The sequence below is a fragment of the Phalacrocorax carbo genome, chromosome 6, assembly GCF_963921805.1.
Source record: "Phalacrocorax carbo chromosome 6, bPhaCar2.1, whole genome shotgun sequence".
Taxonomy (NCBI): Eukaryota; Metazoa; Chordata; class Aves; order Suliformes; family Phalacrocoracidae; genus Phalacrocorax; species Phalacrocorax carbo.
Genome location: NC_087518.1, coordinates 25,916,355 through 25,930,261, shown reverse-complemented (window position 1 = coordinate 25,930,261; position 13,907 = coordinate 25,916,355). Strand labels below are relative to the sequence as shown.

Here is a 13,907-nt window from a genome sequence, read left to right as displayed (position 1 = left end):
AGAAAATCCTCTGTACTGTTTCTCACTGCTTTTCTCTAAGCAACTGCTGCTTGCTATCAGGTGTGTGATACCAGGATGAACTTTTCATTTGACCCTGTATGGCAGGGCATAAACTAATTGTCTTTTTAATTAAGCTGGCAGTTGGTATGCAAGCTTTTATGGAAATTATATTTTTAGAATTTACTCATGTTTTCTACATCTATTATCCCTAGGACCTGACACATTCATCACCCTGTCTTCAGTGGAAGCTATTTTTAAACACTCGGTTGTTGGAAAGCAGAACTTTCTAGAAATGACAAATTTCGGAACTCTTTTATCCCCTGGTTTTACAAGTCTTAGACTGAAGCAATTATTAATTAGTATTTGAGAGTGTTGCTCTTCACTTGCCTGAAGCTACTTCGTAGCTTTGTTGTTATTTGTCTACTTTGCAGCATTGAGCACGTCCAAATAGAATTATATAAATGTATAAAGTAGTTTTCTCAGGTTATCAGACAGTTAATAAATAATAATAATAAATAATAATATCAGTTTATTTATTAAGCAAATATATTTATTTGGAAGTTGGATGAGAGACAGCATTTCTTAGTCTTCCAGTTTGCTTTGTGTTGATTACGGGAACAGCCATCTTTTTGAAAGGAATTACTTATTACTTGTCTGTCTGTTTTGTAGCATCAGGAAAACCCCCCTAATAACTGCATGCACAATATAAATGCTAGCTAAATAAAATAATTTTACTATTAAACCCTCTTACTAACAGGCTCAAAGGGATTCATCCTACTGATTTTAAATTCATGTCACAGTGAGTTGGCACTACATCTTATTCACCTCCCTTCTTGTCTTTAAATCAAGAGCAATGGATTCCTTTTTTGTCCTGGAATTTTGTATTGATCTATTGATAACGGTACTTTTCTGAACAAGGTGGAGACGACTAATATCCGTCAGCAGAGATTAAAAAGAAGGCAATATGATACTGCAGAAGTACCTCTGAATGGAGGAAAAAAAAAAAGAAAACTGGTAGTTCCTTCCTGTAAGTAAAAGAATAAATGTAGTTTTTTATGTGGGCAGTAAGCAGTATAGAAGGAAGCTTTGTGTTGCTCTAAGGAGTATTACAGGAATAAATTGTCACTGACTATGGCAAACTGTGTAAAACACAAGTATTCTGGTTTTAAATTTTTTTCCTCACAAGTAAACTCTTTCATTTGATTTAGTCAAGGGGGAAAACGATATGAAATACTGATAAAAATCAAAGGATGGCAACATGTAAAGAAGTTGAATATTTTACTCTCACTTTAAATAGTTTACCCATTAATATAATCCTTCCAGATCTACTGAAATCTTTATGCTCCTTTTAAAGAAGGGGTATAAAATACTGAACAAACACTAACTGAACCTTAAGACAAAGAAGACTAAAGCAACGGACATGATGAACTATTTTTGTTTCACAGAAAGATTGCTAGCATTTATATCTATGCCCATCAATGGCTGAAGTTTACAGTACTTAAATAGTAAGATCACATGGACTACTAGGATACTGCACTGGGGCTTTCAACTACTGTGGTTATAAGCTCTCCTGAAGGAAAGCTGAACAAGCTGCTAAGCCTAAGGACTAATTTTTTTAAAATTTATAAATATATTAGTCTAAGCCTGAGAACGAGCCAGAGTAAACTTGATTATTTCCTCCAAAGGACTCCAAAACAGTGAGCCCCTGCATCTCAATCACCTAAAGGGATTTCATTAAAAGTTATTGTGCTCCCAGAGGAGCTGGATGTCTTAGGACATGAAGTGTGTTTCATCCACAGATGAGGAACCACTGAAAGCTGCCTATAGCAACATTATGGTTAATGTGCGACTCTTTTGTCTGCAGCGTTATCAGTCCCAAACATAGCATCAGTGAACATCTTAAACCATTTAAATAAAGGTTAGTATTTGAAGAGCCTGTGGCTGGTGTGCGTCTCATCCTCCAAACAAATGCAGTTTCAGGTAGAGCCAGACTAGAAATGCAAGTGTTATAGGAAAACATGAGATGTTTGAGCTGACAGACTAATGGCACAGTGAGAAACATCAGCAACAGAGAGCAGAACTGCCAGAATAAAACATAAATGCATATGTATATAAATACAGCTACTTAAATATATATAAATAACTCTTTTACACTCTGCTTGGCACTTGTTACCTCTTCCATATTTGTTTCCAGTTTTTTCACTTCATGCCCTTTAAGCTCAAGCTGTTCAGTTAGCTGTGTGATTCTCTCTGCAAGTTCCACAGGGGCTAGTTCACAGCCATCAGCGTTGGTGGTCTCCAAGAAAGACATTAGCTTTTTCCACATTTTTTCATCACATCTATATATACAATTAAAAAAAAAAAGTAAGTGAGATCTCTACTATGAAGGTCAATGTTTCTAAAAGCCAGTTTTCCTGCAAAACTCTTGGCAGCGCAGATCACAAATTAACATCCTAGATGACACTGGTGAGGGTTTGGTGGGAATACCCAGCATGTTGTTTCCCATGAACTGTAAAGGATGGGCAAAGGGATCTGCTGATTTTGCTACATAGTATTACTACTTCTTACTGAAGCCATGGTGTCTTCAGGTCATGAAATAATCTTTGCAAAGGGCTCAGATAGCATTAATCTCAGAAACCTACCCACTGCCACAACAAGGAAGCTTGACCAGTATTTTCTTCATTTGGTCCACGTGGGGTGGCTGGTCTCCTGCCCACTTCTCCTCCTCTTCATCAGAGGCAGCCTGGCCCTCCACAGAGCGGAACAGCTGATCCTCTGTTTGAGAAACCAACAACCCCTTAACACCAAATCAAAAACCCTAATATGCTGCAGCTGTGGCAATTTAAACTCCTGAGGCTGAGACAGAAAGAAGCGAGATTATAAAAACCCCAGTGAAACACAATGCAGGGTCCTTCAGCACTCTCTTGCAGGTAACTTATAGCTACTTCAATTCTTTTAATTCCTTTATGTAACTAATATAACTACGAAGGATCAGTGTGTTACTGGGGGACAACTACTGTTTACATATACAGTTAAATATATGCTTTTCAAGAAGACTGAAAAACCATTGTACTATGTAAGATTTTTTTTTTGCATAGTCATTGTACCAGCTGAGCACAGATTCAGAGTGTAGGAATTTGATATAACTGTTCTCTAATTCACTTCTTTGCTGTGTTTTGTAGGGACAGTGACTTTAATATATTAATGTAACATTAGACCTATAGCTACCTAATGTTTAGTTAGACTTTTTTACCTAAACCTAATGTCTCCTCATATGCCAAACAAATTATAAATGAACTACCTATAATATATGTACTATTGCAGTAACATTTCAACAAATTTTAGCTGTATCTTATAAAAGCTATTGCATTTAACTCCTTTTTATCACAAGAAGATATTTACTGGGACTTAAAGGATTATTAGGATGCCTGTAACTTATTGGGAGCCTTTTGAAACATTGAATACATGAAAAGCACTAGTCATATATTTATTCTGAACATTTATTTTGAGTTGATATCAGGTTAAGCCAATGTCAACATGATTTTAAATTTTACAATTATTTACCTTAATAGCTGTCTGTCAGTTAAACAGGTTTAATGAATTCTAACAGAGTGATCAAGCCAGATGCTGTTATTTCTTCAAATATTGAAACACATTTGACCTTACGTAGTGTTACAAGGGTTGTGCATGTTTAGTTGATGCAGCACAGGAAAGATGGGTTCAAGGGGATGAGTCACCCAGCAGAGACTCTCAGGTGAATGATTTTCTGTCTCATTTCAAGGGCACAAGCACCTGCAGTTCAAACTAAAATACCATTTCAGTTGTCACTTTTAGAAGAACTCCTAAGGTAGTCAGTCCCTAGGCCCTTGCCAGCCGGTGGCGAGCGGTCACCGAGACCCGTGTTGTTTGGCAGGATCCCCTTCAGAGGGCAGTCGTGTTACACCTCTGCAGAAGTCCTTTGCTGTCGGACTGCTCTCCCACCGGTGTTTAATACTCTCTCAAGTCTATGTTCAGCAACAAAGGAAAAATGGCCCGTTGTTTTTTTCTTTTGGTTAACACTTGGCATATGCTAATGCAATTTCCATTCCAGTAGCATTCAGTGTGCCTAATTTATAGGTTATCGTGTTCAATAATTTATTGCCTAAGCTGGAGCAAAGCTTGGTTGCATGCAGCATTGGTCTTTAATCAGAGAATGAATGTCTGCATTTTCATGGTGATCTTTACACTGGACAAACTAATTTATTAGAAGTGGGTTTTTTTCTGTGAGGCTGTGCATGGCCAAAACAAACACACATACCCCCCAAAAAAAACCCAAAACCAACCAAACAAAAAATGTTCTATTTTCAATCTGTGATACATTAGTAGTGAACTTTTTCTATCATTTATTTTCTTGCCACAGGAGTTCAAAGGGATAACAATCAGAGTTTACAACTGTTCTGGCAGCCGTGAGAACTGATCGACCAATGCTATGGATTCCTTGAAGAGCTTTGAACTGATATATTTAATCCAGTAAATTAATTGCAGCATCTGGCATAGCAGACACTTAAATGAGGTTTTTAAAAATGGGGTTTTAAAAATGGAGGAAAAGGCATGTGACTCTGTTATGCAGGACTGGAAACCAGAGAGGAAAAGCAAAATTTTGTATGCATCTCTTAACATCAAGCCAGTATTTTATTAAAACTCTTCTGCGAAGTTAATATTTAAAAAAAATATTCTGGCAGTAGGAGGTAGAGCACTTTATTATTGTGATATTTAGGCATTAATTTGTAAACTGGCTAATGGAGAATTTACCCAATTCTATTGATGCAAGTGCCCTTCTGCTTTAAGAAATTAATGTTTTTAATTACTTATATTTTTTAATATATACTTTTGCATCTAGATGGATTTATCTAGTATATCTAGATTTATCCTAGATGTTTGCACAATTTTATTTGTTCAGCTTTCAGGTTGTTTTTCTTTTCTGCCTAACTAATCTTTTCTATTTGATGGAACACTTTTTCACATTTTTAAATCTATTATCTGGCAATTTGTTTGCTTGAAAAGCTTTTGTGAAAAAGCTGGTTGTACTTGAAATATGGGTAGTGTAGGCTAGCTATGGAAACTGAGCAGGCAGAGTGTCTGATTTGATAAAAATATTTGTAAAAGCAGGTTTATTCTAGAAGTCTAACCACATGGAGAACATGATGCAATGATAATTGTGTTTACATGTCATTATTTTTCATGTTCCTGAGTGGCTGCTTGCCAGCTCCATTCAATATGTAAAATCTAATTTTTTGTCCCTACATACAGCTCTTCAGTCGGCAGTAAAGATGCCTTGTTACTTATAGTTAATGTCAGATAAGTGCTTCTGACTTTGACCTAGATATGTCAAAAAAAAGTTATCTGAAAATAAGTGTACCAAACTCTGCATTTGCTGTCTTACTTGGCATGTAAACTGCCACCTGGGGCAGGTGAAGGGGCGGGGAGGGGGGGCAGAAAAGTGTGGCTTCTAAGATGGCTATCGTAAATGTGTCTCATCATTACAGCAGCTAAATAACACCCCATTCTCCCACCCCCCAAAAAAAGATCGCCACCTCTTTGAAAGCCCTTGTGTCTGCTCTACAAAAGCCTTGTCAAGGTCATTGATAGTGAGAGGCAGCCTTGGCAAACCCAGTGATTTTAGAAGACTTTCAGAGAATGCTTCATGCAGTCCCATGAGAAATTGCAAGTATGCAGTGTTATGGCAGTAGTTAGTGCTACATGTGCGAAACAGGTTGGGCCTTTTCAGAGTTTCTGGAGGGGCCAGGATGTTTCCAAAGAGTGTGACTGTACAGAATATTAACTGCAAATAGTTTTGTAAATTATTTTAGCTGAAGTTCTGAGTTCTTATTTACAAAGAAATGACAATTTTATACTTTTGAGCCAGGAAAAATATTTTGGTGAGGTGAATCATATGGGGGTGGGGGGAAGCAGCTTTAAATCATGGCTCAAAGTGATAGGTTCAGTCTTCTATTACCCCTAAAATTATGTGGGGAGTGAGAAGTAGAAAGTTGAGATACTACCTTTTATTTAGGTCTAGGATTTCAAGATTCACTAGAATTGGTTTGTAGCTTTCGTGGTTTAATGTCTATCTTAGTTTTTCTGCTGACGATCTTACAAATCAGTGAGGAAATAAAGTAGCTGTGTACTGGGTTTGATACCATTCTCAGAAATTCCAGCTCCACCTGTGGGAGATCGTCGATCTTGTGCAACAGACAGGCAGTATCTTCCATCTGGTAAGGCTGCTCTCTCTCTCTGCTCTGGGCTGCTTCTTGAGGGAAGTGGAAATCTCACAATTTTTGACCTGGAAAAGAAGGACAAAATAAAGTGGACTTGTAGGAAATCTGAAAAACCAAGGTGAATGTGCACAGCACATGAATGGTCAAATGAAATTGTTTGGACTTGCTATAGAAGAACAGGCATATCTGCCTTCAGTGCCCTGAGGGCTGCATTCAGTTGCTTCACTAAGAATCCAAGGAAGGTGGATTTCAGCAATTAGATTAAGGTAATAAGAACTAAATGTCACTTCTGGCTTTTAGTTTGGGTCAAAGACCCCTAGAAAATATATATGGAAACAGTCTACTCTGGCCATGAACTCTCCTTTCTCCACTGACAGCATGCTTTGTCTTTACTGTGGAGACTCTTATAATGTAGTAAAAAACTCATAGTTACATGGGATAAATGGAAATTTGGCATATCCATTCACACATGTAAGGTTTATATCAAACATTTCCTGAGGTAGGAATAAACTATCTCTCAGGCATGGAGCTGAATGAACAGGAAGCCCAGTGCATTGCAAGCCTGTGTATGTTACCTGGATATGTTGTATAATGTAATATTGTACATTTCATATAGAGTACATTCCCATTGCTTCCTTTTCTACTGTTTAGAAGAGTTTACTTTCAACAGTTACATCAGGATATTTTCCTATTTAGACTGTATAATAATGTGGTTATGCTTTTCCCAGCAGGAACTGTCATATAGTTCACAAGGAATCTGTATGTTGAAGAAAGCAAACAAAATTCAGGAGTTTAACAGTAAATCAAGTTCCCTCCAAATTCTGTTTTGGTCTAGTAAATATTGAATATTCCTTGTACTTAACATATTAAATATTCATTAACAAAAACTGAGAGTTAAACCACTTAACAAATTGGTCTTACTGAAACAAGCGGAATGACGTGATCCTTTTGTACAAATCTTCTAAATACTTCCTGCCTGTAAATTGAACTACTGCTAGAATCAGGACTTTAGATGTAGTAACAGAAAAGCTGATGCCAAGTTAGCGATGAGTATTGCAGAAAGCTTTTGTTAGATTAAACACAGCTGCTGTCGGTTCCTGAAGAACCATGCCAATATTAGTTCCCTTGTTGCCTGTGAAAGTATACTAAGTAAATAAGGTCAAGAATTTAACAACAACTGTCAGAATTTCAAAATATCTGTAGGGACAGGAGATGAGGTAAACCTTGCTTAGCAACCAGAACTTCTTTTACACCCTTGAGTAGAGCTGACTGCAGAAAAATTAATGACATATTTAATTTAAAAGTTATGGCACTATTTAGCTTAGCAACAGTTGGATTTCCTGTAAAGGGAAATAGCACTCTCCAGAATTGAGCCTGGCTAGTAATTTAGGTTCATTAGTTCTGGAAAAAATAATTATGAAATAGTGCACAAATGGCAAGCACTATTAGGCTTGGGCATTCAAAATGGGGGCTTCTGGAAGTGTCCCAGAGTTACTGTGGAATGCAGTAGTATTTCCTTTCACAAGAATGTTATTTGTTTTCCTGAAATGTGTTAATTCCATTCATTTTAAGACAAAAAATATTTGGGGGTCTGGTAATATAAGAATCCTTTAAAATCTCTTGAGGACTGCTGTTGGTATTGTGCAGATTGTTCTCTTAGTTTTGAGCTGCAGTATCATTTAAATCCATTTGGATTTTGGAGATTTTGCGAGTTCACATAATATAGAGATGTTGGCAATTCAGTGAATATTCATTGTAATCTCTAAGTTTTAAACCCATAAAACATTGAGAATATTCAAGTATCATGAATATCTTTCCTAGCAAAAGTGGGTAAATGCTGTGATGTTTAATGGGAGATCTGCTGGTGGTATTAACGTCCATCTGGCAGCCTAGTTTCAATTTAGCTTGCAGCCCAAGGAAGAACTTTGGTGGAAAAAACTATCCTTCCCATAAAATTCAGGACTCTCTCCATTTACATGAGATTCAAGACAGACCTAAATAGTGGCTTTCTGTAGTTCTTGTCAAGGCACTGATAATTAGTTGGTGAAATACAAACTCTGGTTATTCTTTAGCTGTTTTCTTGAGAGGTCTTAATCAGCTGTCCCTTAATGTGGAGAAATTAAGGGACCCATACAGGTGGCATGTTTTGTTAGGTCTTTCTGCCCAATATATTAAGACAGCCATATGTGTCTTCTCTGGAGACATTAATCTGGGAAACTAGAAAGAAATATAAGTTCTTAGCAAGGGTATTCAGACCCATGTGCTCCAGAATTTAAATCTTTGTTCTAGCACAGGCTCTATAATTTGTATTGTGTCTTAGTTTCCCCAACGGAAGAAATATAGCAAAGTTAGTGTACCTTACACCCTAAACAAAAAGGCAGCACAGATTAAGATACAGCCTTGTTTCCTAGAGCCATGCATGGAAATTATTTCAAGGTATTTGGGAAAGGGGCGGATTTTAAATGTACATGAAGAAACATGTGGCCAGACAAGCTGGAATTTCAGAGCTCATCCATGCTAGATAAAAATGAAGGAAAAAAGCAAGCAACAGCATGAGTAGATACACAAGTGTAAAAACTAAAAAAAAAACAACCACAAGAGATTTTGTCTGATCAGCTAATATATAATGTCAAGGATCTGCTAGGAATAACAAAACTGGAAATTTGTAGTTTTGGTACATCTTGCTGGGAGTCCAGTATAATGTGATGCTGGGCACTGGTTTAGCCACAGTAGTGGCCAGGGAAGATGACAGGAAAGGACAGGAACAACAGCTTAGTGACAGAGTTTGAGGGAGGGGGAGTGTCCTGCGCAATAGAGTTCCTAAGGGATGTGTAAACATGGTTGGTTTTCATTCATGTAATCCAAAAACAGTTTAATGCGATAATCTAAGTTTGGCGCCAAAGATCAGGAGCTACAGCCAGAGATCTTCTTGGCTCTACAGAAATCGGGGAGGAGTTGGAAGGGGGCTTCTAATATGGCTCATGTAACTGCAAGGGCAAACTTACCATTCCTTTAAACTATAACTAGAAACTAAACATGAGAAGGGTTGAAGAAGGTTCTCATCAGAAATCACAGAAACAGAAGAATAGTGTAAGGGATATAATGTATCTTGGTTTTCTGTTGGAAGAAAAGGACTGCCATTGATATAGGATCCTACGTTGTCTTTAGAGAATATTTAAAGTTTCTGACTGGATTGTATCTCTTTTTTGAACTTTAAAGAAGATGCAACCAAACAGTACAGAAGGTGTTAATTCATAGGGTTGCTTCATGCTTCTCAGTTTACATTGTGCAGTACACAGCATTTCATCCTTGTTCTAAAGTGAGGTGATGGGGCATGGATGGAGTCATGGTGGTGCTCTTTGGTAGCAGAACAATGAAACACCATGATCTGCTGATTCCTCATCATGTGATTTAACCACCAGGTCATTTTTTTTCCTATCAGGGAGCTTTGAATTGACTTTAATGCCAAATCTGTACTCTTAATTTTGATCTGGCAGAGGTTTCAGGATTTAAAGAGCATACTGAAAAAGTCCAACCAATATGCTTTCTCTGTCATGGCAATTGCTAAACAGAGGAATCTTCATTCGTTCTTAAAAATAGGTTTAATTCTTTTTCCATTAGTATTCATACAGCATCAAATGGGCCGTCATAAATGAGAAGGGTGAATAAACAGTTCATTTGTTTAGGGCAAAGATCAGAGGGGAAAGTAGAGCTGAAGATGCCTGGGAAGCGTTTGTGTACAGTGCGGTGTGGCAAGGCTTCCATGGAGACAGGCAAACAGTCCACATTCATTTTGAAGTCTTTGTACTGAGGATAATCGGCAGCTTGAGAGAAGGAAAATGGAAGGGGGGAGAGTTTGCAAAGTACTGGACCTTAAAGTAATGTCCATGACTAATTGGCTTTTAACTGGCACTCCTGTTGTTATAAAACTTCGAACTGCAGCACAAACCACCTGCTTCTGGCACTAAACAAATCTTTAATTTAAATAACACTTAACTAATCATAAAATAACTGTGAGGAATTACTTAGCTTCATGTTCATAGACCTTTCTAGTCTCTTTGAGACTATTTGAAGCAGACCAAACTGCCCAAATGTGAATACATACATTGCCCTTAGTTATACAAACTAAGCTACACTTTAATTTAAAAGTGTATGACTCGTGTTTTTTAACCAAGATGAGGTGTGATTTTTATTTTTGTACTATTTTACCCAAGCTGTCAGAGTTCAGGGAACTCAATGGTTTCAGTTTTGGCTTATCCCCTAGAGAGAATTACAGAGTTTAGAAGGTGTGCATATTTTTATTTGCAACTCTTCATTTACTGTTCATATCAAATATGTTTTCACACTGGAGCTAAGTGTCTGTAGGTTTTCTGAATACATCTGTCTCTGGTTGGTGCTGTAAGCTGTGAACCTCTCTGTAACAAAAATCATATGAACGAACTTTCTATGATTAATTCAGATTTTAAATTGCTTGATTTGTAAAGCATTAAATACACATTTTTAAAGTATGAATTTTTAGTAGCTATAATAAAGATAACTAAATAGCACGGATTTATACTGAAATAAGTTTATAGTGAAGGAGCCTCTATGTGTTACAGTTCTGGGAGGTTTCCTATTATTAGCTGATGTCTTTTATTTTCTTGCCAAAATCACCATCCTCTAGGAAAAAAAAATTTGCTGATGGCAGTGTGTTTTCTTGCTGAATCTTTCCATCTTTCTGCACATTGTATATAAACAGGTAAATCTTGCAATGGTACTGTCACATGTAGCAGAGAGTAGCAGAGTTATGCCTTGATGTTGTGCAGTGCTCTTTCTATGATGATCTCAAGCATTTTTGAGACAACATAAACATTTGTGCAGGCATAGTGAAATTATAGAAATATGCCTTTTAATGTCCACGCTGCCCCATTCCAAAGAGCAACTTCTGTAAGCTCAGACCGTTTTGGGGGAAATTGTTTTTCAGAAATTAGCTATTCTTAGTACATGTCTTCATTGTTCAGTTGTCAACTGCTTTGTTGTTACTCTGTTTCTTAAAATCTGAGATTAGATTAGAAAAAAATTTATTTCCTGGATGGTACATTGGTGTTCCTGACACTTTTGATTCTCAGTGATTCAGAAGCAAAGATCTTCTGTTGCCTATTGCTTTCCCATGCCTTTTGGGTAGAATGTCTCAGAATCCAAATATTTCTTAGGCTGATATTTTAGGTTTCAGGTAAGCAAGAATAACAGAGGTAAAAGGCCTTGTATCTCTGTCTGGAGCACTGACTGTTTCTAAAAGCTTTAAAGTACTGAACATGCTGCAGTCCATGGCCATGAAGAAATACATAATACTTCGCCAACAACTGTGAATATCTGTTTATGCTAGGCAAGCTGTCACTAAAAACCAAGAATAAGGTCAGGAAGGTTTTTTCCTTTTGCACTCTCAGTGCTCTATTTGGCAGGGACACTAGCACAGGGAGTGGTGGCCTTGACATATAGGAAAGACCAGAGGAGTTTTTCAGGCCTGGAAGAGTAGTTCCAATTAAATTTGGAAGAAAACCTCCCTCTTTCTTACCATCTCTATTATATGCTCTGAGTTGTGCAAGTATTGTGCTGCTATGAACTGGATTTATGAAATGAGGTGTGTTTAAAATGTCATCCCTCCCTTTTGGAGAGAAGTTAAAAATATGGATCAGTGCACAGCCTAAAGAGTTGCATCTTTCAGGGGATGGCAAAATGTGGGGCTGTGATGGGAGTGAGCAGGTGGAGAGACTTTTGATTGGTTTTTACTGCTGATGGAAACGTGATTAAATTACACCCTAAATAGGTACAGTGGTTGAAGTGAGAATGAGAATTACAGTGACAGCAGACTTGAACATGGAGTAAGGAGACAGGATTGGGGTAAAGATAAAGAGACAGAAGATGAAATATGCAGAAAAAAAGTGCTTAAGGGCCAAGCACACTCCCTGATAAAACTTGGGATGCTATCCAAGTTCTTGGAGTCTTACCATTACTCTCATATCGGTAAATGTTTGAGAAAACCATCCACAAATTAGTTCCTTGTTCTTTCCCTGCTGCGGGTCCATGTGGCAGATGATACTGTACTGTGCTGTCAGTTGCTCAGTTACCTCAGAGCAGAAATCTATGCAGAGAATGTAGAGAATCTGACCCTCTTGGTAGAAAACACAGCTGTCATGATACAAATTCTTGTGTTTTAAGTGTATTTGTGTTTTTTTTAAGGTTCTCAGCTTACAAGATGTCAGGAGGTTGCCTTACCCCCTGGAGCACGTGCATTACAATATAGTTATTTGTAAAACTGCAGTCTGTTTTTCCTATATGATCTTTGCCTCATTTGAGACAGGGGATGAATGATTTCTGTGGATGGACAACTTTAGAGAGAAGGAAACTTCTGCCAGGAGGTTCCTTTCTCATCTACTGCGGAAGCTATAAGTAGCAAGTCAGGTGAGACACAGGAACAGAATGGATAGTGTCCTTGTTAAAGCAACTAAATCCTCCTTTGAGGAAGTAGATTCTACTCCTGTCTCTGCCAGAGATCCTGCATGATGCTAGGCAAATTACTTTAGGTTTTTGACACATAATTACTGTCACATGCATACTGATAATTGGGGGGTTTGGGTCCTGAATGTTTTTGGTGTTGAATTTGAGATTGGGGCATGAGAACTGCAGCTGAAGCATGGGATCATGGAAGTTATGATTTGTGTGGTTTGCTCTGAAATCCTCAGTGCTGTGAACATTTAGATAAGTCAGAGCGGGCACCTAAAATTAGCAGAAAATCGTGATGGTAATCTTTCTATTCCAATATATTATACTGTGATGAACAGTATACTAAAAACCTAATAATTAGTTTTCAACATAACAGTTAAGGCTACATTTACAGTTAAGATAAACATCAGTGCATAAAGCAAGACCCACCTAAATACAAAATAGTTGCTCTTAAGCATGGATATGTGCGCTCATACATACATAAATTTATTACAGAAAAAAATGAATAAGGAAGCTGAATTAAGGCTGCATGGGCAGGTTTCATTCTGTGACTTACAGGATGCATTTCTTTCAGATCTGAAATGTAGCTCAAGATCTCTGAGTCTTGCTGTTTGTTTTCCTTAACCATTTTTGGCCTTAACTTCTGTTTACAATTATTAATGACCTATTAGTCATTTGGGCTGTTCCATAAAAAGTAACATTTGATAATTAGGCTAAACAGATGAGATTTATAGTGATTTTATAAATCCTGTACCTAGCAAAGGATTATATTGCATGGCAGTAGATACTTGATGAATCAGACTGCTTTTTGCTCTGTGTGTGGTATTTTATGGTTAATAGTCACTGCACTATCCAGGAGAAACACGCATCACTTTGGATTTGTTATTTGGACATTCCTGCCCCTTAATGAATTCTTCTGTGACAAATTAAAGCAAATGATATCCAGATGTTGTTCCACTGGAATAAAGAACTCTATTGCCACACCCTGCTAGCTAGAAATCCAGATATTTGCACTGAAAGTCTAGAGTTTGGATGCACGCAATGCAGACCTAAATAAAGCTAGAAAAAACTAAGTATCACTTATTCTTAATTGAACTACTAGCACAAAAGCTATTTGCTGAAGCTTGCACAAGATTTCTTGGAAGTCTGAATTAAAAACCTGGATAC

At 37.4% G+C, this 13,907-nt stretch overlaps 1 protein-coding gene across 3 annotated transcripts in view; it reads right to left on the bottom strand.

Annotated features, from left to right (window-relative positions):
- EFCC1 (EF-hand and coiled-coil domain containing 1) overlaps positions 1 to 13,907 on the bottom strand; it is a 58,678-nt gene that overhangs the window by 13,641 nt on the left and 31,130 nt on the right. For all 3 annotated transcript variants that reach the window (XM_064454319.1, XM_064454318.1, XM_064454317.1), the window contains exons 3-5: positions 6,180 to 6,322; positions 2,643 to 2,775; positions 2,174 to 2,339 (exon numbers count right to left, since the gene is read on the bottom strand). In XM_064454319.1, the coding sequence (XP_064310389.1) occupies positions 2,174 to 2,339; positions 2,643 to 2,775; positions 6,180 to 6,322 (442 nt within the window). The remainder of the gene's footprint in view (positions 1 to 2,173; positions 2,340 to 2,642; positions 2,776 to 6,179; positions 6,323 to 13,907) is intronic.